Raw genomic sequence first — 25,925 nt, forward strand, 5'->3', positions numbered from 1 at the left:
GCCAGGATTTAGATTTGAAGAGTCTCTAAGTTATTTGAATTATGATACCTTTTATATGAGATATGGGACAACTGTTTTTATATGGAACATAGGGCAATTTATTGGGGGCCCCAAAGAAATTGAGTCCCTAAGCTGTAGCTTAGATAGCTTTATACTTAAATCTGGCACTGACTGCATTTCAAAATAAAGTTGCAGTTTAGTAAAAGGGTTTAATATTAAATATAAGTTAATATAATTGAGAATATATGTTAGATTCAGATCAAGATTATTAGCCATCATTTTGTTAAATTTGAAATCTCTGATATAATGCCACTGTCTGTTGTTTAAACAGAGATATGCTAGAGTTGAAATATAAAATTAAGTGGAATTTCATGTGTTAAAAATAGCAATTCCTTGCTAATAAATAGATAATGGAGCTTTGTTGAAAAAGTTGGAGCATTTTAAACATGCAATTATAATACTAATTAAAAAAAGTTATAAAAACATATCAGAGTTTGTTTCGTAGTGACTAAAATATTAAATGATAAATTCAACAGTACTGAATTATAGTTAATCACAGAATGAAATATTTTAAAATTTTTAATAATTTAAAAACAAATTATGAATTGAAATTTTTTATAAATGTGATTATGACCATATTAACTTGCAATCAATATCAAGTCTTGAGATATGATATTTGAGACTTCAAGAGTGTAATTTGTGAGGGCACATTGAGAAAAGGTTATAGCAAACTGAAATTTTCAAACTTGTATGCAAAAGGACAATCATAAGGTCTTGTATGCTTCAGACATCATTCTTTAGAGCAAATTTTATTCAGCTGCTGGAAATTCCAGTAATTAATCTTCCTGAGTGCTGAATGGAAATTTCAGAAGAAAAAATGCATTAAAAGCCAACATTGGTTTTAAAGCATTTCACTGAACATGCCACTTTTCTTTAATTTCCTATTTAAAATTTATAAAATATTTCATAAAATACATGGGGAATTTCTTAAAATTATATTAATTTTTGTTAACTGCTGTGTAACCACTCTAGATAAATGGAATGAAAGGTATCTGCAGAAAAGTAATTAGTTCTTTTGATTAAATGTTAGCTGTCTATTCTTAGGATATAATAGCTCAAGTCGAGCTTTCATTTTTGTTCTTTGTGTGAAATCTCGAGTTAGGCCACATTTAGGAGGATTCATGTTTTTTATTTTTATTAAAATACCTAATCAAGACCAGTCAGATTTATGGCTGATATCGAGATTACTTTTGCTTTTCTAATATTTAATAATTATTTCTTCTAAGATTATTCTATGGAAGTTAGGATATGGAGTAGCAGAACGTTGAAATCATGGAATGGACAGTTTAAGCTAAATATGGCTTTTAATTTGATAATTAGTCTGAATTAATTTTAATTTAATCTGATTTTGAATGTTTTAACATTTTCATCTTAATACTCTTGGCTAAAAATTGTATTAGGATCTCAAGATTTGCTCATTGAGTTAGTAATCTATATTTGGAATTAATCTTGTGAACTAGTATATGTTACAGAAATAGCTGTGCAAGAAAGTTAACTCTTGGAACAGATTTTTAAAGTTTTCACAGTTTCTTGTGTTCTGCTTTTTGTAAAACATTCTTGAGATGTATCAGACTTAGCTTTACAAGAAAACAAGTATCACAATTGTGCAGTTTTTATGCCATTCATATGAAATTATGGAACTTGAATGGTCAAATCTACAGAAAAATCTAACATTGACATGTTCATTAGAAAAAGATATTTAGCTAGTGGTGCAGATATATTTGGAAACAAAAACATCTGTGGAGCTCATTTTATTGAACACATGGATTAATTTTAAGTTTTATTGCAAAAAACAGCCTTCCTTAGTTGAAATTCTAGAAATCGAGTCTTATGTTATTCATACTTATGTCATGCTTATTCTTTCAGCAGAATTAAAATTTTATCTTTCATTATTTAAAAAAATAGTGAAGATCTATTAGAACCTTTTTACAGCAAGAAAATTTGCTTAAGCTTTCTTTATCAAACAGGCAGAATATTATTGTTTTGCATTTTGCATATGTCATTAAATTTCACATAATCTGTGCATTAAAGGGTCGTCTCATCAGTGGCCAAGTGGCTAAACTGCTGCATACTGGGAGTTTGACCTGGGTTTGATCATAGGTTAACAGGTTGGCTGCATAATTCGTTTTTGTAGTTTTCTCATGTGCAATAGGGATACGAGCCAGCTTCCCCTAGATAATACTCCATGAAGGCATCCCTTCTCTTGAGCAGATAGCCCTTGAGTACTTTGCAATGTTCATATAACCTAATCTCTGCATTAAAGAGGGATATCTAATAGTGAACTTTTACTATGTTTTGAATGCTTGTAACTGTACACTTGCATTTGATTGATCTCAGAAAAGCATTTTGCTTTCTAAGTTAGTTGGAGAAGCTTCTAGAAGTATGAAAAAATGCTGTGATTCTTTAAATAATTTTAGCAGATTAAAAATGAAAATTTTAGTGATATTTATATGTGTGCTACTTAAATATGTACTGGCTGTTGAAGAAAATCGTCTGACTCTCAAGTCCAGTGGCTGTAATGGTGAATTATAGCTATTATTTGAAACCCATTACTATTCAGTCATTTTGAATGCTGATTTTCTTCTTTTTTTGCTTCCCTTTTAATTTTTTACTATTAATTATTCAAATATTTTCTTTTTCTCACTTCTATTTTCTTGTGTTTTGACATTTTTATTTTATCTGTGATAAGACACCTTCATATGTCTAGAAGTCTTTTTCATAAATCGTTAATTGTATTTCGTTTTTCTTTTAAAACTCTTACTGTGACTGACAGAGACTTTAAATTAGATGCATCAAATCTATGACAGTAAAATTATGAATCAAAAGCTGCTGTGAAAGAATTGTATTAAATATTTATGTGAATAATAATTTAATCATAGAAGAAAATATGTATTTCAAAACAAATATCTCCTTTGGAATTCATTTACATAAGTAATTAATGAATCGTGCCAAAACTATAATCCATGCTGAAACCATGAATTGAAAATTTTTAGTTTTATAAGTCAAATTATGACTACATAATAATTCTTTTATATGGACATTTAGTTTTAGGCATAGTTCAAAACATGAGTGAAAACATTAAAAAATGCATATTCATGGTTTTGGCTTAGTGATAACATGTATTTTACTGTCATAATTTTTTTTTTCATGAAGATATAAAAAGTGTGTAAGCTTATAATTAAATTGTGACTCTAGTTTGTGTAAATGCTATGAAATGCTTTCTCAAATACTCTTCGTTTTTAAGTCTTTAAATATTTATTCAAATTTTTCAATTTAATTTTTTTGACTGATACATTATTTCAAGCATAAATTTTCATTTTAGGTGTATTTATTGATTCGCCAACCGACTTTATTGTTGATGCTAGAGCTGTATCAAAAAGAAGTGATGCAAAAGTGCAGTGTACTATCATTAATCCATCAGGAACTAGGACAGATTCATTTGTTCAAAGCCTGAATGATGGAACTTACAAAATTTGTTATACACCATTTGAAGAAGGTGATGCATTTTCCTTAATTATTAAATAACATTAGCAAAAGTACTTAATTTCAGTTAATTAATTTTAAATATCCAGTTAGAAAATTTTAGAAGCTTGATCTAAATTATCTGTGTCAAAAGAACTTTATACACTTACAAAATAGTTTAATTTTAATGAAATCATAAGCAGTGATGACATGTGGATGTGATTAAAATCAAGTATAATTAATCCATTTATTGAGGGAACTTAAATCTAAATCATTAGATAATAGAAAGACATTTAAGGTGTTTGATCTGCATGCATTCAGGTAATAAACTAGATATGTGCAAATATCAAATGTAATCCTGCAGAATTTGTTGTTTGCTAATTTGTAGCTGCTCACTAAGTTCATGCATACTGTGAAGCGATAGCATCTTGAGTTCTTATGTATCCCTTACATGTGCAATTGGCATTTACCATTAGGTTGTATTGATGATTAGGCAAAGTTGATACATTCAAAAAAGGGGGAGGCAAAAGGACAGTTCTGTATCTCCTATTCTACTTGGCTAATTCACAAAGTTTAACTTTCTTTTGTCATATATCAGAAGCTTGATTTATGTATATTAAGTTTATATGTCGCATTTTTCTAGCATATTTATTTTGTGACAGAAACCAAACATTTTTCTAACATATTTATTTTGTGACAGAAACCAAACTTTTTCTGAAATGCATTCTGATTGTTTTCCATATTTTGATTGAGAATAGTTTACTTCATAAACTCTTCAATTTATGGTAAACCTATTTCACCTTCCTTTTCAATTTGCAGGAGCAGAAAAAAGTATTTTTTCTTTCTTGTATATATTTTTACTTTAGAATATATTTTTTATTCATAATTGCTATTTTTAAATATTTTTCCTTTTTAGAATTTCGTTTTAATTCTTGAATTATATTTTTCAAATAATTATTTTTAAAATTTCTGTTTATTTATTTGAATTGTGTGCATATAAATATTTTAAGAATTTGATTTTATTTATTTGAATTGCATTTCTTTTCAAAGAAAAGAATTATATTATCATATAATTAATATATATATATGTCATAATAAAAGCAAAGGAAAAGACGGAACACTGTAGATGTGTGATTAGACCCATATTGAAGAAGATTTTGATTGCGTAGTATGCTAGTAATGCTAACTTGGGAATATGTAAAGAACTTGGCAGTCGAGGCAGTTTTAATTCCAATTTTATTTGCAACTGATATTTGTGAAAACAATCACTTGGCACTCTAGTCGTGCCTTTCCACAGAAGATTTACATTTTTGATATTGTTGAGATAGAAAGCAAGCCAGCGAAATTACATCTTACCATCGTAGAGAGCAAAGCTGAAGTGCGTAATTATGCAAGATGGAAGCACCCGAAGAGAAAAGTTTTGGTTTACAACGGCAGTTTCAGTTCCCAATTATTATGTCATCAGAGCTGCTTGGGCCATAGAGTGATCTAGAAATGACGCAATGCAGAGAAGTTATTACGATTTTAGAATAGAGAGGAAAAATTAATGTTTATAGTTATATTATAATTCTGATTAAAATAATTTTATCTACGATGGCTTTGCTATTTGTAAACCAGCAACCTTTAATTAATTTTCTGCAATTCAGGATCTTCCCATAGACCAGTACCTTCTAGAACATTCGCGCCTGTTACATAACCTCCTCATATAAATGCTGCGTCATATGTTTTTCTACATTTTTCTAGAAGCTACTCTGTTACATAACCTTTCATATAAATGCTACGTCATAAGTTCTCCTACACATATGCCTTCTCGCCTTCGTTCTGCTAACGCCTCAGCTATGCTCCTCTTTCTTTGTTAGAATGTTATAACATATTAAAGTCAGTCGTATCTAATAATTCAATTACTGAATAAGTTATTTGAGTAACTTCATCTGGAAAAAATCATCTGCTGTAAAGTAAAATAAAGATATGCTGTTAAAAGTGAAAAGTCCTGAGTCGTCATTTTTCTCTGTGGTGCAATCATCCCAGCTTCGTCAACCATCTGCCAAAAAGTGAAATGGAATAACCTCACCATTCACCCACGATGTGTTGGAATAACTGAAAACATTACAGTTATTAATTAATTAAGCCGGTAGGATTTATCCTCTACGTGGGGAAAAGAGCTCCGGGATTTATTTTTAACACGCTTCTAAATTCAACAGTGGGTCAAGGACAGTGTGTGATCGTCTTATGCTTTTGCTTCTTTTCCGGCGATGCTTAAGTGTTTTATCTCGCCTCCAAAGTTGTGCGTGTTATCAAGTGCTTCTAAAGTGATTGATTTTAGTGTTCAAATTGATATGTATGCAAACTCTTAAATTCAGGATTTTGTGATTGGAATGCTAACACACTCAAAAACGGGAAAAATGTCAACTGATAAGCAAGAATTCGTAGCTATTGTGGATACAGTGAAATTTGTTTTCTCAGAGTGTATTTAGAGGAGAGGCTTTAGCCCTCTATTTACGTGATTGTTTAGATAAAGACTGGAGCAACATAAAGGATATTTTCGAGACATACTTCACAACATCGGAATCTGTTACTTTTAGTGATTTTGTATCTTTAAAATACGAGAAATTTAATAATATTGATGTTTATTTTCATAATAAGTTGAAATTAGGAGCCAGCTTGAAACTAACAGATTCGACAATGGTGGAAGCACTTACAGAAGGACTTCCTGAGTCTCAAAGAATGCTGTTAACAGTGCAAAAAATAGACACACCAAAAGACTGAATTACTCTTGCTAGGAAACTGTTTCCGGTTCAGATGCCGTTGGATGGTCTAGGAAATAGTAATTACCAATTTGTTTCTCCAAGGCAAACTGTTCCGAGGTGCTATTATCCCAGACCAGTGCAAGCCACTCCTTATCAAAGTTTTCGTAGTGTGAGACCTTTTAATTATCAACAAGTGCAATACCGACTTCTACAGTATGCGTGTCGGCCAATTCGATATCCACAATCACATGGCACTCTAGTCGTGCCTTTCCACAGAAGATTTACATTTTTGATATTGTTGAGATAGAAAGCAAGCCAACGAAATTACATCTTACCATCGTAGAGAGCAAAGCTGAAGTGCGTAGTTATGCAAGATAGTAGCACGTGAAGAGAAAAGTTTTGGTTTACAAAGGCAGTTTCAGTTTCCAGTTATTACGTCATCAGAGCTGTGCGGGCCATAGAGTGATCTAGAAATGATGCAATGCAGAGAAGTTATTACGATTTTAGAATAGAGAGGAAGAATTAATGTTTATAGTTATATTATAATTCTGATTCATATAATTTTATCTTACATATATATATATATATAAATGAAAAAAAAAAATTCTTTTTAATATCTTTTTGGTTTTCTTGAAGAATTGTGCAAATATATCTGCCATCATTCATAAGTCTTTATTCGCTATATATTTGCTATTTTATTATCATCATTATGTATCATAAGTCCTTTTGAATCATCTTGACATTTGTAACATTTTTAGATGTTACAGTCCATTAGATCTGTTTCACTGATATTTATTCAGCATAAAATATTGATTTTGACTATGATATTGAAGGCTCAGAGCCTAGACATTTTGCAGACAGGAGATGAAAAGATAAAACTAGCTTTCATTAACATTGAAAATGCTTTTAGCTAATATCCATGTACTTTTGTGGATAAACATTTTGAATCTTCAACAAATTTGGCTGAGACATCTTTGGATTCTCCATTTATATGATATAACATTCTGTGGCATAATTCAAACTTAAATTTAAACAGCCCTTTAGTGAAAAAATAATCACGTTCATCCATGATATTATTTCTTGTACCTTTTCCGATAATGCAGACACATTCACTGGAATATTTAATGCACTGAACTGAGCAAAAAACTTTAGCAAAATAGAGTTTGAATGGCCAGATATTTTACCTTGAACACACATCTTTGAAGTGGATTTTCTGCAAACTGTCATTCTTTCTTCTGATTTTCTTTTTTTTTTAGAAATATTTGTTTCCATTGTTGGCACAAAAATATTTAGTTTTTTCTACAATTATATTTTCATAAATTTTGTATTGTTCTAAAATCTTCCTAACATTTCATGTGTATCTTGCAGGGAGACTCCTTTTCATTTTCTGGACAATTTAGTTGCAAATTAAGTTTAAAGTAAAGCCAGAGGACAAACAACTGAGTTAAAACCTGTTTAGCAAATGATAAAAGCATCTTCTAAACCTATGACAGATGTATCTTCCAGTTTTTTCTGGTCAACAGAATCCACAGCCCACCATTGGCCAAGGAATTAAATCGCTGAATGCTGGTAGATCTGATCTGGGTTTGATTCCAGGCAAACGGGCTGGCTGTATGGGCATTATTGAGGTTTTTTCCATGTGTAACAAGTATATGAGCCAGTTTCCCACAGAGAAATCTTCATGAAGGCATCCCTTTCCTTAGGCAGATAATCCTCTAGTGTACTTTGCCATAATCAACTAAACTAAAATAGAATCCAGTGTTTATTCTGTCGCACCTTGTGATCCTATAGTAATTACATATTAAAGAACATATTTATAAAATTGTCTACATTATGAGAAAAAAACTCTTATTTTAAAACATTTTTTGTAAAAAAATTCATATAAAAATCTCTGTTTTGTATACACTTGCTAAACAAGAATGTTTAAAAGCCAAGATGTTTCAAAAGGTGGCATATGACAAGAGTTGTCAAACTCTTAAAGCCTAGTTTATTTTGTTAAATAGTTAAGTTGAAGCTACGTGCTGTGAAATAGGTATATCGTGCATAGAATTTTTGCTTTTATGTTAGAAAGCAAAGAATCAATTAAAATATAAGTGAGAACTAAAAGGTAAATGAGTACTTTCAGTAAGCCAGAACTAAAAGGACACACTCCTAAATATATATAGATATAATATATATCTATATATATTGAAGATTCGAAGCATTATAAATTTCTATACTCTTTAATGTAGTATAAATTTTAAGTATTGTGATGTGACATTGGCTTTGACTTACCTTCAGATTTTTAGTTTTGACAGCCATTTCATAAAAAATTTCAGCTTTCTGAAACTCAAGTAATAGATTTTTTAGTGTATATTAATCAAATAAGTAATCAGAGTGTATTAAAAGAAACAAACATTGTAGAGCATACACTGATGCTTAGATCTTCCATGTCACCAAAGAAAACTTTCTTCCGAGAGGCAACTTTAGTTTTAGGGAAATGAAAATAAGAGCAAATATGGAAAAATGTATGGGATGAGACTTATTTTTGAGAAGATAAGTCTACACAGTGGTTATTGACTGGTGGGAAGATAAGTCTACACAGTGGTTATTGACTGGTGGGAAGATACATTATCACGAAATACAACATATTTGGAGTAATGTTTTCCAACTAAATAAATGTAAGATTAAAAATTTTCTTAATTCTTAGCTATTTAAGCTAGTTAATCAGCCAAATGTTTAAATTGCAGAGCTGGTTTGGTAGTTTATGAAGTAGCATGGTAATGGAAACTTAACTTTGCTTTTTGGTGCCTGAGACTATAATATTTTAAGTATTTATAAAATGAATAGTAAATTAGAGAATTGGACATATGTGGCTCATGGCTCAATGGAGAACAATTTTTAGAACCTGATACGAAAATGATTTAGCAGGAGATAAATGAAAACACATTATGATCCTTGATGAAACTTGGATTTACCTAAATGACTGCAACACACACACACACACACACACACACACAAAAAAAAAAAAAAAAAAAAAAGTTGAATTATTCTTGAAAACAAAAAGGAAAAAGAAATGCATAAAGCTGGTTCTGTCAATGCAGCAATATTCTCTTAGAATAAGAAATTAAAAGAGTGGAGAATGTATTAAAATCAATTCATTGTTCTATCAAGAGAAAGTTTTACATCCAATACTTGCAGAAGAAATTCGATTTCTATATCCCGGTGCCTTTCAGTGAGTGAAACTTCATCAAGCCAAAGCATTAAGTCATACTTTTAAAAGTACCACTGCATTCCTTGAAAAAACGACGACTGATATAGGTATTGCATATATACCTTTTCAATATATTTTCGCAAAGTCCTCTGATGTTTCACCTATTTACTATTGTGCCTCTGGACTCCTGAAAAGAGCTCTTTTTAAGTGCAGATCCACAACGATTGATGGACTATGGAAAATAATGGAAGAGGAATGAAGTCAGTATCCCTGGAAATTTTATGAAAAGCCATTCTATTATGCAAATTACGATGGAGACTTAATGTTGAAAAACAAAGTTATCTGATCAAACATTTTAAAAAATACTCTTTGCATTTAAACTTTAATTAAACAGCCCCCAAATCATTTTAAAAACATGTAAACACCCTTTGTATAAATCTACAGTATTTCCTAAGTTGCTGTATTGAGACTTGAAAATGCAAATTGAACTTTATCTGTTGGCTGACCAGAATAGTGATATAGAACTGTCCTCCCTTTTTGTTCTTTGACTAGGAGTTCATGCCTCAGACCTATGAAAAAGAGCTGCAGAGACAGAAGTATTTTTTATTACTGCATGAAATAAGATTCCATACCCGATAGAAACTATGCTATCAATTAACTAGCATAATATGACTAAGCAAACATTGATGCTTTGATAAATGTGGACCAAGTTCCAATGAAACTGTAGTTAGCCATAAATTTCTTATTTATATATGATAATTTTGCGTTGAATTATTTGTTTGCTCCTGATATTGCTTTGTAAATTTTCTTTTGTACCCATTGCATCATATGCCACAAAAATTTTGGTAATTATGTAATTTAAAGAAATCAATATTGACTTTTAAAACTGCTGGGGATAAAAATGACTGTGCATCAAATATGTTCCTTTTTTGTATGTAGGCTATTTTTTTTCAACCTCCGATGGGTTATAAAAAAAAGAAAGACAGTGGAATATACAAAAAAGATTTTATTACCAAAAGTAATGTACAATGTAAGTTATTTCTCTACATAATCACCTTGACAACTGAGGCATTTGTTATATCTGTGAGCAAGCTTTGCAATACCCTCTTCATAAAATGTTCCCACCAATGATTGGAAGTGAGTTGTGACGGTTTTTCTGAGCTCCTTTGTTATTTTGGAAGCACTGCCCCCCCCCCTCCCGAAGCCACTGCTTCAGTTCAGGAAAAAGATGGAAGTCACTCAGCGCTAGGTCAGGACTATATGGTGGGTAATCGAAAATGTCCCATTGAAATTGCTGAAGGAGCCATTGGTTACATGAGCACTGTGAGTACAGGCATCATGGATCAAAACAATTCGAGAAATCAGCATGCTTCTTCATTTGTTTTGAATAGCTCTTTATAAGCATCGTAAAATTTCACAATATGAACATGCATTACCGTAATTTCCGGGAGAAAAGCTGCATAAGCGTAAATGCCGTACTCAAGAAAAACGACGGGAAAAAAATTAAAATTACACAGAAATGCAGCATCAGCATAAACGCCGCAATAGAGTAAATTGCGCGGGACATCGTCGTGGACCGTATAGATGCAATATCTCAACCTAAGTCCTGATATATGACATATCCGTTAAGAAAAATGCATGAAATGAAACCATAACTCAAAAATAAATTAAAGGTAAGAAATTTTGAAAATATATTCACGTATATACTTAACGTATATACCCATTAAAGAAGTCACGTATATACCCATTAAAGAAGTCCATATTTGTAATACTCAGAGTATATTATAAAAAATGTTGCAACAACGAAATATTAAATTTGGATGACAAAAGGAAATTTTAAATTTTACTTACAAAAGGAATTAGAGCAAACTATACATCATATGAAGCCATCAAAATCTGATTCTTCACTATCTGAATTAAAAAGATTTAGTAAATCCTGATCTAAGTCCAAGTCTTCCAGATCATCACATTCATCCTCTTGGTTTAGTCTCTTTATCTAAGGATATAATTTCAGCTTCTTTGAACCCTGCTATTATTGATGATATTTTTACCGATTTCCACGCATTTTCTACCCACTTTGCAACTTCTTCATAAGATGCTCTACGCATTTTACCGCTTTTGGTATACGTATGCAATCCTCTACTCATCCAACACTCCCACTGCTTTCAGACTTCAGCTTTGAAGGATTTATTACCTGACAAATCTAATGGTTGTAAGATTTTAGTCAAACCACCAGCAATTATTGCTACAGTCGTAGACAATTTTTGACATCTGGTTTTCACTAACTCAAGTTAATGAGCATCCATGGAATCCATTATCAATAACCCTTTTGGTTGGAAATAAGATCCCTTACGACACTGCCAAACTTTTTGTAGCCACTCATGCATGATTGTTTTGCACATCCAGCCGCTCTCGTTTGCACAAATAATTACGTCATCAGGAAAATCTCCCTTCGAAATAGTCTTTCGTTTAAAAATGATCATCGGCTTTAGCTTGTCACCGTTTTTGGCACAAGCTAACACACATGTAAAAGACATTCTTTCATGCCCCGTTGTAAGCACAGATACAGTTTTTGCACCAGTTTCATCAACAGTTCTGTTTGCAGGAGAGTCGAAAGCTAACGGCGTTTCATCCATATTTATTATCTGTGACCGAAGAAGTTTTTTTTTCAATAATGTCTGTCACATATTTTAGAAAAGATGCCTTTTTATCCTGCCAGTCCATAGGTAATTGTTGCCCGACTGTTGTTCTAGTACACACAGAAATATTTTTTCTTTTCATAAATCTTCTAGGCCTCCTTTGAAATCATTTATGTTCATTCGTTTTGCTATAAATTTTGCTTGCAAGCGAATTTTTACAGTCGAAATTGCCATTCCCTTTCCTTGTTGCTCCTTTATCCAGTTTACAGCAAGATACAGTTAACAGCATATTGGAAAAGTGTCCATTTGAAAGTTAGATGACATAGCTCAAGTCTTAAAATGTATCAAAGAAGCAATATTTGTTGCTGAAAGATTGCATCAAATTCTTATTGAATTCAGAGATCTATTTACTCTAATTGGAAGCTTTTCTATAGATATTTACATCTGTCTTGTAACTTGTGCTAGTAAGAATACTGAATTGTTTATCACCTATTTTAAATTTGCAATAAAATTGTAACCTTAGACAGAAAATGCTCCTCTAAAACACTTTTCTCTCCATTTTTGTTTCTTGCAAAACTTTCTTCTTGGTAGGTGAAATTTCTTGGTCAACATGATTTGCTCTACTGTATTCAATTTGAGACAACTTAAATTCAGCTGATTTTTTTAAAAAAATATTAAATTACGAAATCACAGTTGCTTGAACCATTGACAAAATTTTATTCATGCTGATACTCAAAGGGAAAAGGTTCTGTCACTCAAAGTTATTTACCAAATTTATCATGAAAGTATATCAAATTTGCATTATATCTAGGGATATTTCAACATTTTTGAAGCAAAGAAAAACACAAAAACAATAGCTATTATTTTTCTATCACATATAATGTGCAGTGTAATTGCAAATTTTTCCTACCTTTTGCTTTAAAAAGAACTGGCTCTTAAACGTGCCTCCCCTTGAAAAGTATGGGGCTATATAATTCCCTTCTTTAATTCACCCAAAATTCTTATTATGTTATGTAAAACTAATGTTTATTCAGAAATTAATGATTAATGAACTTTCTATTTTGTTTCAAAATGCTTTTCTTAATTCAGGTCCACACAAAATAGATATTACCTATGATGGTTTGCCAGTACCTGGAAGTCCTTTTAAAGTTAATGTGATGAGAGGTTGTGATCCTAGAAAAGTTAAGGCATTTGGTCCAGGCTTGGAACAGGCAATTGTAAATCAGGTAATTAAAGTCTGTTTAATTAAGATTTGTATAGTTTGTTTGCAGATTGAGACCAATAATGATTTTTTCATTTTCATGTGATTTTCAAATAAATTATTACATTATCTAAATACAGCATCGTGTTACAAAATTTTAATTTCTTATTATATGGCATGTATGCTAAATCAATCTGTTTTTAGTGTGTAAGTTATATATAAACTCGGTATAGTTTCTTGTTTTTTTGTTTAAAATGTATATTATTTAGTCCGAAATTAATGCTAAATACCTGCTGAAATCATCTTATAATCATTAAAAATAATTTTTTTTTTTTTTGCATTATTTTAGACAAATACATTCACTGTAGAAACAAAGGGAGCTGGAAGAGGTGGTCTTGGTCTTGTAATTGAAGGACCAGTTGAGCCAAAAATGACATGTAGGGATAATAGGGATGGTTCTTGTACTGTTGAATATTTCCCTGTTGAAGTTGGAATGCATGAAATAGAAGTGAAATATGCTGATCAACATGTTCCAGGTATTTTTTTAGTATTTTTAATTTTTTAGAATATTTTATTGTAGACATAAATTTTATTACTGCCTTTAAATTTTTGAGCAATCGCTTTCATATACACAAAAGATAAATCTTTAATTATAAAAAAATTTGATGATAAACTTTGATAACAAAATAAGAAGTCTTTTTCTCCAGATTTTGAATAACGGTTTTCTAAACACAAAATACATTTGGGCAAGCAAAAATGCATGATGAAAACACATTTCATGTCTCGAAAGCTAATTTTATTGGGAATAAATTGGAAAAAATTAAGAATTCAGAAAAAGTATAGATTGTTATCTTACCAAAAGAAAAAAAAATTGTTCTCATATTTCATTTTCTGTTACCTTTTTCCATTCAAAATCAGATTCATTAAACTCAATCCAAAGCTGAATTTTGCATTTATGCAAAGCTCTGGAGTTTTGCTTTTGGAGTAGAATAATTATTTGCAGGTAGTTTTCTGTTAATGGAGTGCCACTTAGTGCTGAAAGTAAACAGGTGACATGAAATCTTAGTGCCAAACATAACCATCGGCATAAATAATCCAACTAAGATGGTGACAATTCTAATCATGTGTAAAATTTATGAAACAACTGAACTGTAATAATAATGTATTATATAATATAGCATATATAATTAATGTTTATACAGCCTTGATATTATGCACATTAAACATGCAGCTGTTCATGACATGATATAAGCAGGTTACCACTATCCCGTTTTACCTTCGATATCAGAAGAATTATGATGGAAAATGAGTATACAATCAATTATCCAATGAAAGACATCTCATCACAACACAAACAGTTTAATATTACGATTCTATTTACAAGTCTAATTAAGTGTTAGTTTTAGCTTTGACACCTCAAAGCAATACTCAGAACATAAATGGCATAAAATATTACTCATCATTTTTTAAATACTCATGAAAACCATCTCAAAAAGTCATTATTCTCATTACTTAAATTGAAAGTAAACAATAGAACAAACTCGAAAACGTAGATGTAAAAACTCAACTGTTGCCAATCGCGATTTACTAAATTACATCAAAATAAAGATAATAATCAGGTAGAGGTTCAACTTCACAACCACATTTGGCACATATTTAGTGACAGGTGCCCTGTTAAAATAGCTCTCATTATTTTAAAACATAATTTCAATTTACTTTTGATTAAGTAAAAAAGAAGCTAAGTTATACTACAATGACTTTTATCGTGGTATGATTTACTAGGCATATTTTTGCAAAAAAGAAGCTAAGTTAAAGAAGATAAATTTAAAAATCTTAAGTAAAAAAGAAATTAAGTAAAAAAGAAGCTAAGTTATACTACAAAGGACTTCTATCATGGAATGTTTTACTAGGCATATTTTTGTACTGTAAACGAGGGCATTTCGAAAAGTAAAGATACACCGTAAGCCAGAGCAAAAGCATATATAATTAATGTTTAAGTTTTGGTGAGCAAGTTGGCAACACAGGTTTTAACCTTGAACCGTTATAGCTTTCTCCTCGCAGTCATTCGGCATTTCAACGTTGATTCTGGTTGGAGTAGGTCGTGTTTAAAATGGCTGCGCCGATTCAAAATTCCGCCAAACGCGAAGTGCATTCTGTCATACATTTTCTTCATGCAAAAGGTCAACGACCAGCGGATATTCAAAAAGAAATTGTTTCTGTGTATGGGAACATTATGAATCGCCAAAATGGTGTCGTCATTTCTCTGAAGGTAGGACGGATGTTCATGACGAATAAAGAAAGGGTCCAAAGAAAGGGTCGGCCATCTGTGATCTCTGATGCTCTTCTTCAGAGAATAGAGGAAGCAATTTGTGCGAATAGACATCTCAAATTGAAAGAATTGCATCAGATCATACCAGAAGTGTCAATGACAACTCTTTATGAAGTTGTGACTGTCAAGTTAGGGTACAGGAAATTGTGAGCGCGCTGGGTTCCAACAGACGGCAACCTTCTATGACTGTGGGATACAAAAGCTTGTGCACCGACTTAACAAATGTTTGGATAACGGGGGTGATTATGTCGAAAAATAATAAATAATCCAGTTAATAAGATGTAACTGACGTTTTCTAAATAAATGTTTTTTTTTAAGGAATGTGAGCCATTGTATCTTTACTTTTCGAAATGCCCTCGTATATTGAGAAAAAGAAAAACTGCAGTGAATTTGACAAAATCAGAAATTTGGGTTTAAAACCTCCACATGATCAATGCGTTGCAAAATTTTAGTTACTGCTTTATTTTTGCATCCATGTGGAATATATTCTTTTCACATGTAAAAATTCATTGGTGAGCTTAAAATTTTTTACACAATATTAGAGCACTAGTTTCACATGAAATGACATACACATGAATTCTATATTATTTGTGTGCATGCCATTTTATGTATCAATGATGTACATGTTTAATGGAAGATAAAATATTTACTCGTAGAACTTTTAAGTAAAATTCTGCAGTAAAACAATATAGCCTATGTTTTCATTGCATGCAGAATTGATATGCCCGCTAATGCAAATGATTTTGCCACATCTCTTAGCACCACATAAAATATATTTGAATTTTATGAATGAGAAAACTTAGCTTGCAAAGGCCACACTTATGAGAAGAAAATAATTATGAAGAATATTTTTTAAATGAACATTTAACTTTTTGGAAGTTTTTAAGAAATTGTAGAAGTTTTGAAAATAACTTATTTTTTGAATTAAAAACTATTCAAAATTTGATGGTTGACACTAAAGAATCATTTATCTTAAATGATTAGTTTAAGTAAAAAAGCCAGTATGACATATTTTTAATATTTTAATAATTTGTTATGTAATTTATCTTCTATATTATGTCTAAAGTGTAGGTGCAATGTTTGAATGCAATGATTTCTTGTGGTTTACTATATGTAATTTTCTTGTGGTAGTTTTCCAAGTGAATGATCCACACTTACAAGGATCAAGTGCGGATCACTTACAAGGAAATCATCCGCACTTAGATATTAACTTAATACAAAATGTATGGCAATAATTTAAAAATTTTAAATTTTATTTTCTTAATTCATTTTGAAGCTTCTATTTAACATAATTTGTACTCTATGTATTTTAAGAAGAATTTAAGGTGATTTATTAATATGCATTAGTTCAGTCAGGTATAGATTTAAAGCTCTTATGTAAATTAAAATTTATAACAACCTGAACTTCATGAATTTTAGGAAGTCCCTTTAAAGTAATGTGCACAGCCAGTGTAGATGCTAGTAAAGTTGTTGCACATGGGCCTGGCATAGAACCCAATCAGTGTCGAGCTGGTAGACCTCTTCCTTTTACTGTAGATGCCAGGAAGTCTGGAAAAGCACCACTTGATGTCCAAGTATCTTCAGATAAAGGTATGAGTTCTAAGTCCCTTTTTAATTTAATGAAATTATTTTAAGGTGAGAAAGACATTTTTTCAAAATGCTGTAATTAAACTATCCTTAAAGAAGACATTATAAGGGAACAAAACACAATACCTTTATTATTTTTATCAGCTCTGAAAAAATTTCAGAATTTAAAATGATTTTTTTAAAAATGATTTTTAAAATACTTTTCTGACATTCTCAAGGCTGCAGAATTTTTTTTTTCTTTTTTACTGTTTGAATTAAAGAAAAATGTTTCATAGATAATGAAGAATATTGTTATATTTAAACTGCATAAATTTATTCTCATTTCGATGAAATTTGTTTATCACACATACCTAAATTTAAATATTATTTTTCTGTTGAATTTTATGTGATCAATGTTGCTGCTAAAATTTTCTTGTTTCGAAGCAAACTGTGTGGATATACCTCTGCATGAATTTTGTTTACGTAATCATAATCTTATATTCTTAGGTCCTCTGCCCACAAAACCAGAAATTAGAGATAATGGAAATGGGACATATGATGTTTCCTACCTGCCACCTCCAGAAGGTAGTAAATGTAATGTTAAAGTTACTTATGGTGGAAAAGACATTCCTGGAAGGTAACTTTATAGTGTGTGAGCTGTGATCTATAGAAAAAATTTCTTACTAAATTATTTGACTTTTTAAGACTGCTAACTTTCCTTTTTCCACTACTAATTACCTTGTATATACAGAAATTGCAATAATTTAACATTAAGGACAATATAATCCTGAAAACTCTCAGTTTTTAATGATTTTCCATGGAAATTATTTAAATTAAAATAATTATCAAGCACTAACTATGAGTCCAGATTTGATTCTGTGTTAATTCTTTCACAGCAAGATTGCATGCAGATATGTGGATGTATTTTTTTACCTATTGCTTGCTTTTCCGCTTTGCTGTAATGCTCGGTTTAGGAAATTGTTAAATAATATTTTCTTCGGAAGATAGTGGAAGACTAGGTTATTAGACTTAATTGAGTGAATATTCTCTTCTTGCATCATAATGCTTCAAGTGTCTAGTAAGGTTGTTCTGGCATTAAATAGTAAAATGTTTTAGCTGCTAGGTATACCCCTTAGCTGCACTGAGTAAATTAACTACTACTGTGCAGCTTATTAAAAAAAATTTTAGAGGAACTTACAAACGTAGATAAGTAGTTATTATTTATTGATAACTATGACATGTGAAACTGAAACTATTTATAAATCTTATCAAAATATCTAAATAAGTACATTAATAATAGTGGTTATTAAAATTAACTTCATGTACAGTAGTTAAGGGAAAGGTTCTATTAGGAGAACGGAAAATAATAAAAGATTTTATTAGGAGACTGGAAAAGTAAGCATTCGCACTATAGCAATAAACATTTCAGTTAGTGAAGTTCTGAGCTTCAAGTTGGCAGATTGCCAAACACAAGGATTATCTTACATAACATTCTGAGAAGGGAACACAAGCGAATATATATGTATAAAAAAAAAAAATCCCATTAATAGTTGCATTCTTGAGTATTCAGAGGTATGAAATAGCAGCACCCATCCTCTATGATTAATCCTTAATAAAAGAACATAAATATATAAAAAAATAAATGCATAAAAAAGAACAATCAATGAATAAAATGAAGGTATTAATTGATTATTGGTATATTAAAAGTACTATAATGGAGGTTAAAGGATTATCAGTATTTTTAAGGTAGTAACTGGTATATTAAAAGTGTAGTATGAAATTACATGTTGAGCATACTCCAAAGTTTTGGAAAAAAGTTTTTACTTTGTTTGCCACTAATGGCTATGTTAAAATATCTGCAGTTATTTCTTCAGTGGGCAGATATCGAAGTTCATAATTTTTTTTCTTTTACAAGGTCATTCACAAAAGGATATTTTGTATGCATATGTTTAGTTCTCCCATTGTCTTTGACCCTATTTAACATTTTGATGTAGCTTTTACCCTCATAAAAAGTGCAAATGGTGTCAGTTTCATGGAAATCTTTCAAAAGCCTTTTTAACCCTTTGAGCAATCCCTTCAGGGGATCTTGCAAAACCCTTCAGGGTTTAGCCCTGAAATTTCAGTCCACAAAATGAATAAATGCATATTCTTGATTATAATTTTAAAAACATGACTCTCTCACTTTGTACCTTCATTCCTTTTCTTTCAATATACATCCAATCTGAAATCGAACACATTTAAATCTGGCAGAAATTTGTATGTGTAATGAACATGAAACCACTGTTCTATATGAAATTTTCCCTCTGTAATGCTGAGAGGTTTTAGCCAAACTGCATCCTCTGCTGCTATAAATTCCACTTCAGTCAATGACAAAGTCACATATGGTTGTTTTCTGCAGTTCCACATAAAAACACTGCTTTTGTAAAGAAATATTCAGAATTATATTTCCTATGAGAAGGGTTGTTTCCCCAATCTGCATCCACTTAATAATAGAGTGTTGTTTTTTCCCCCTCCTTTATATTTCTCAGATGCAGAACTTTAGTTAATTTCAAATATCTGAAGAACCTTTTAACTTTGATCTAGTCAACCAGTTAGGTTTTGACTTTTCTGGTTAAGAAGAAAACAGCGACTGCTATGTGTGGTCTGATATTAACTGCTTGGTACAATAATCATCCTGTTGCACTTTCATATTCCTCAAAAATACTGTAAGCTTTTGCATCTTTCTTTTGCTTTTAATATCCTGGATCAGTAGGAAACGTAGATGTTTTGCAATCATACATGAGATACTGTTTCAGCTTTCATGAAATGTAGCTTGATTGGTCTATGTAGAAGATTCCCTTGCTGTCAAGTTGCAAATGTATGCCTGATTTCCCAAATTTTTCATTGCAAAATGTTCACCAATTTCATTTTCAAAATTTTCAAGTAAATCTACAACGACTGTATCATCCACATGTACTGTAATGTATAGAAATGCTTCTTTATCTTGTATATAAACAAAGGTCATTTAGACTTTGTTGAAATCTTTTACATAAGACAATTTTATTAAGTTTTCTATTCCATTCATTTCCCCCGTATTGATTTCATGTAACTTTACAAGCTTACAGACTTGCTTTTTTCAAATTTAGAAGATCGCTTCATGTATATATTAAGGGATAAATGTCCATTTAAGTATGCTGACTGGATATCATAAACACTATCTCAAAGCACTGTCATTTTTCTTTTTCCTGCTATGGTAAGAAGCGTTCTCAAAGTAATCAGACTGGCTGAGCAAATACTTCATCATAGTCATGTCCATATTTCTGCTGGTATCACTGAGCAACCAGTCTAGCTTTTTAACAAGAAATTCTACCTTTCTTTTAATCTTTTATACCCATTTGCAACTTATATAGGGTTTACCCTCAGGAGCATTTGTCAAAATGCTTGTGCCATTCGTCTTTAAAGCATTAATCTCTTGCATGAATTGTTCTCATTCTTTCTTATTGGCATCTGGGCAAGCTGCATGATATGATATTGGACCTGCTGCTTTCTCTGATTGTGTTGTGGAAGAACTAATATCTATTAAGTGATACACTTTTTTTTTCATCTAGCAGATTGCCTCAGTTCTATATTTTCAGATATATACTCTTTTTCCTGAATTATCTTTAAAAGTAGTTACATCTTTAGTATCTTCTTGTTTATTCTTTGGATGAGGATCTTTTAGTGTAAATGTCACATTCTAACTAAATTACGATACTGTTGGTATTTGTATCCAGCAAATGATAATCTTTTCTTTCTTCTTTGTATTCAACCATGATTCATTTAACAGAAGTGTCATCAAATTTTTATCTCTTCTCCTTCAGTATATGCACATATGCTGCAATACTGAATGCTTTTTTATTTGCTAATGAGGATTTTTTTTTTTTCATTTTTCATAAGGAGTTACTTTAAATTCCTTTGTTGGCAATCTGTTTTCCAGGTAGTTTGCTGTAATTACACATTCACCCCAATGTGTATTTTGAAAGATTAGTGCTTTTTAGGATCACTTTTATCATCTCAATAAGTGCATGATATTTTCTTTCAGCGATTCCATTCTGTTGCAGAGAATAAGGAACTTGTGTATTATTCAATTTTCTTTCAGAAATTTATTAAAGTCATTGCTTGCATATTCCCCTCTTTGATCTGACCTCAGTCATTTTGGTGCATTTACGATGTCAAATTTAATTTAATTTTTATTTTTTTAATTTCCATTAATACTTGTTTGATGAAGTATGCAATGCATGCTTTAGTTTTCTCTTTATACTTCAGAAAGTAAACTATAGTGCATCTACTGTAATCATCTTTCATCAGTTACTGTCAGTATATATCTTGCACCAGCTGAAGTTATAGTTTGCATTGGTTTGCAAACATCAGTATGCATTAAATCGATTATTTCAAAGGTTTGGGAAATAGACTTTCTGAAAAATAATTCTGTATATGCTTTAGTGGCATTACAATCATCACATGTCAATAAATTGGAGCAAGGACTGATATTCATATCTTCAGCTATGGATTCATTATACATCCTTAAAATATCTGCAAGATTTCTATAACCTGAGTTTATGAATGCATTTTGCATGGCTTTGTTTTGTACGAAGAGCATGTTCACTTTCCTTAAGAACATATAAGCCTTCTCTGATGTAGCCGAAAGCCATTATATTATCATTCCTAACAATATGGCATTTTACACCCTTAATTTAATTTTCATTTAAAGTTCACTTCATATAGCTAGCTTTGTTCAACTAGCTTCTTTACAGATAACACATTTTCAGATAGCTGGGGAACAAAAAGCACATATTTGATTGTAATCTGTGTTCCTCATTTTGATTATTTTGATATTTTTGTCTAGCAATTTCCCTTTCCCTGATGAAACTCTGTAAATCCATTAGTTAAAGTTATTCAGGAATGGAATTACTATTAAAATTACTGAACAGGCTTTTATCATTGCACATGTGAATGGTGGCTGCAGAATCAATATACCAGTCAAAATATAAATTATTCACATTTGTAAAGCGGTAATTATTCAAAACTTGTTTCGCTTCATTAATGCCACTTGAATTCATAGCTGCATTAACTTGTTGCTTTTGATTATGCTTAAACTTCTATTTTGCAAATTTCTTGCAATCAGCCTTTAAATATCTTAATTTCTTGTAAAAGAAGTAGTATTAATGTACTTGCTTCTTTTGTTAGAAAAGTTTTCTGATTTTGCGATTTTTGTCTGTTGCAATGTTGCACTATAAAGAACATGACTTTAATGTTTTGTTGTAATTATCTGTACCAGATTCTTTAGTTTTGTTTTGACGGGTGTATTTTTCTAACAATTTATTCTTAACTAATTCAAGAGTTACATCTGCTTCTGGTCATGTTTTCAAAGCTGTTATTAACATAACATTATATTCAGGTAAGCTACTTAAAATAAATGCAAGGCATAAAGTTTCTGAAATTTTCTCACCTAGCACTAATAGTTGATCCACAATTGCTTTGATTTTTATATTAGATAATTGCTCATTATTTCTTTATTGCTTTACTGCAAAATACACAGCTTTTTCAAAAGTTCCAACTTTTTGAGGCAGTGTTGACTTTGTTTGAGAATGATGCTGTTTGAGAATGTTCCATGTCTCCTTTGCAGTTGTACACATCCTAATATGCCCTAGTTGGTTACCTTCCAATAAAAGTCCTATAGTTGCTCCAGCTTTTCCATCTTGGAATGTTGTTACTACAGAAACCCATAGTCTGTAGTAATAAGATACCATAAATCCTCCATAATCAGCAATAGTTCTAATTTGAATTTCCATGTATAGTAATTCCTGTCATTCAGCTTTACGGTGCACATGCAATTTAGATTCATAGGTGGCATTACTGGATAATCATAGAGGAAGAATGAATAAACAAAAGTAATCACTGTTCATCAGTTTAATCCAAAATGCTGACTGAATCTTACTATGCACTTTTATGAAAGGCTTCTTCTAACCACTGAGCCCCATAACCTGTTAAAATTAACTTCATGTACAGTGGATTAATAAAAATGGAAAACTGAGCATTCACATTGTAGTGATCAGCATTTCAATTACTGAAGTTCAGAGCTTAAGTACTTAAGTAGGAAGACTACCAAAAACAAGTCATCATTGAATGATGCTCTGATATGTGAACACTAGGATCACATGATGCTCTGAGAGGCGAACATTAGCTAATGAAGAAAAGAAATTGTATTAATCATTGCATCTCAGAATATTCAGATATATAAAATAAAAACAGTGCCAAGTAAAATATTTATTCATAAATATAATTTGCAATTAAAAAAACTAAGTATAATTATGACCTAAATTCTATTGTGACTAGCACTAACAATATATCTGGTATAGTCTAAGTAATAACAGAAAACGTAATTAAAACTTACTGGCCATAGCTGAAAGAGAGGTAAAAATTCCAATTTAAAGTCTTGCTATATTTTCAACCAAGAAAACTGATATTGACATTACTTAGCCAATCCGAAGTTCAGGTTAAGGCAGTTCTTTCCGGGGGTTATTTCATACTTTCATTTAACTATTATATACTTAATTTATGAATATGAAAAATACTTTTATTCAGGTTTTGGAATTTATCAAATTTCTGTTACTTTCTTCTTTTTTAATTAAAAAAATGCATTACAAATAATTGAAATGAATATATATGCATTTTTTAAGTTTTGGAAAGGATTAATTGAGGAATGACTTAAGAATGGTGAAAGGGATATGTGTGGCTAAAAAGGTTGCAAACCACTATCTTAACACTTGTAGTTAATTAAATTTATTATTGTGTGAAGAAAATTAATTTGTATTTTAGAACCCAAAAATATATATTATTTAATGCACACAATGCAGAATTAAGCATACATAGTGTAATTCATCGTTTGAACATAGTATAGGCTATGAAAATAAATGAAGTGAATATTGCCGCATGACAAATTGAGAGGTACCCAGCATAGTTGCATGTTAATATTTTGACACATAAATGCTGTCAGTTCACATAAAAGTTCGTATAAAGATCATCAATTTGTATTTGAAGCAAGCAACAGGTCACACAACGGATTAAAAAAAGATGCATATTTATTATTCATGACACATGCATGTTTTCATGGTTTTTATTTATAGTGTAAAGTATGTCAGGTAGTTTCAAATGCTGTGTAAAGAACTAAACCCATTCCCATAACTCTAAAAAATATCAAATATTTGTTTAGGCCCTTTCCATGTCATCAGGTATATTTTTGTTGAGAGCTATTTTAAAAGTAATATTTTAAATTATATTGAATTTTATTTTTTATTTAATTTAGTCAGTTTTTTAAATAGATTTCCTTTAACTTGATTAAATTTTAATTACTTCGTTAGCAAATCATGTTTCAATTCATAGCAATATCTTAAATTTTGAATTTTTATGAAATTACTATGAGATAATGTCCCTTGTAGTGCCATGAACATAAAAATAACATTTTACTAATAAATAAAAAGGCAATTATATTGTTTCAAATAAATTAGTGCTGTGTTTAAAAATAACTTATTCACAATTTATTTTGAATTTCATAACAAAGCTATTAAATATCCATTGGTATAAATGCCAAAGCTAAAATTTGATAGCAACTTGTGTTATGTGAAAATATAGTTGGTCAACTCAACTTCAATCCAGTGAATTAAAAAAAAAAAAAAAAAACTTAACCGGATTAAATTAAATACAGTTTTACTTGATGTGTAATGCATATCAGTAATATGAGCAAAAGTAAAATATCATTTGAAGTAAAACTTTAGGTAACTGAAATCGTCTTCAACATAGATAATCACAAACTGTAACATCCCTGCAACTTTTTAACAAGAGAAAACCTTTACAATCATGACTGAATCTATTTCTATCCTGGATTACAATCTTAGTCCTATACTATATTACTGTTTTGTACCTATATAAAAATTTTAAAATTTAGGAATCATTAGAAATAATTCTTAGCTTTCAGAATGTTCGAGATCCTGGATTATCATCTACATATGTTGCAGCAGACCATTTTATTGAGTAGATTTTTAGTGAAGAAATGAAGCTGGCTTTATCAGATAACCTAATTATTTCAGTGTTTTGGGCAGGAAATATCTCTAAAAGTTAATGAACTCGTGCACAGAGAAGGGAGCACTAGCCACTGTAAATTATCAGCAAAGCTAAGGGTATTATTGAGAGAAATGAGTTGGAAATTTTTCAGCATTAGTTCTAGAGGCGTGACCTAACTAATCAGGTGCATAATACTCTCAGCACTTTTTTATTCTTAGGAAAACCAGTCATTTTTCTATGAAGAACCAAACATTGAGCAAATGCCTGCTGAAAGAAGCTTTCAATGTATTCTTACAGTTCTTAGTATCATAGATCCTATCCCAAAATATAATGAAGTAGAACAAGCCAAATCAGACCAATAAATTAAGAATTTTCTTATTCTTCCAATTTCATTATTCAAATAAGTCTATTTGGTCTGTACTAAATTGAGTTCTCTTACAGTGACTCAGCCTTTGTTTATTGCTGTTAAGCAAAGCATCTGAAAAATTGACCATTTTTTGTAGATATTCCTTTTTTCTCTCTCATGCACAGCTAAATTATAAAATTAAAAACTGATTTTTATACTCTTTCTAAAATAGTGATAAAAGTTATCTTAGTTCGGCTGTAGATTTGAAGTATGAGCAAGAATAAAATCATATTAAGTCCAGCG

The 25,925-nt window shown here is 30.7% G+C and overlaps 1 protein-coding gene across 2 annotated transcripts in view; it reads left to right on the forward strand.

Annotated features, from left to right (window-relative positions):
• Positions 1-25,925, forward strand: part of LOC118189897 (filamin-A-like) — a 341,851-nt gene that overhangs the window by 193,826 nt on the left and 122,100 nt on the right. For both annotated transcript variants that reach the window (XM_035360600.2, XM_035360601.2), the window contains 5 exons: positions 3,383-3,556; positions 13,191-13,327; positions 13,652-13,838; positions 17,051-17,221; positions 17,705-17,834. In XM_035360600.2, the coding sequence (XP_035216491.1) occupies positions 3,383-3,556; positions 13,191-13,327; positions 13,652-13,838; positions 17,051-17,221; positions 17,705-17,834 (799 nt within the window). The remainder of the gene's footprint in view (positions 1-3,382; positions 3,557-13,190; positions 13,328-13,651; positions 13,839-17,050; positions 17,222-17,704; positions 17,835-25,925) is intronic.

Source organism: Stegodyphus dumicola, chromosome 10 (assembly GCF_044657685.1).
Source record: "Stegodyphus dumicola isolate Sdum_Otavi_A_Nest chromosome 10, ASM4465768v1".
In the NCBI taxonomy this organism is placed as follows: Eukaryota; Metazoa; Arthropoda; class Arachnida; order Araneae; family Eresidae; genus Stegodyphus; species Stegodyphus dumicola.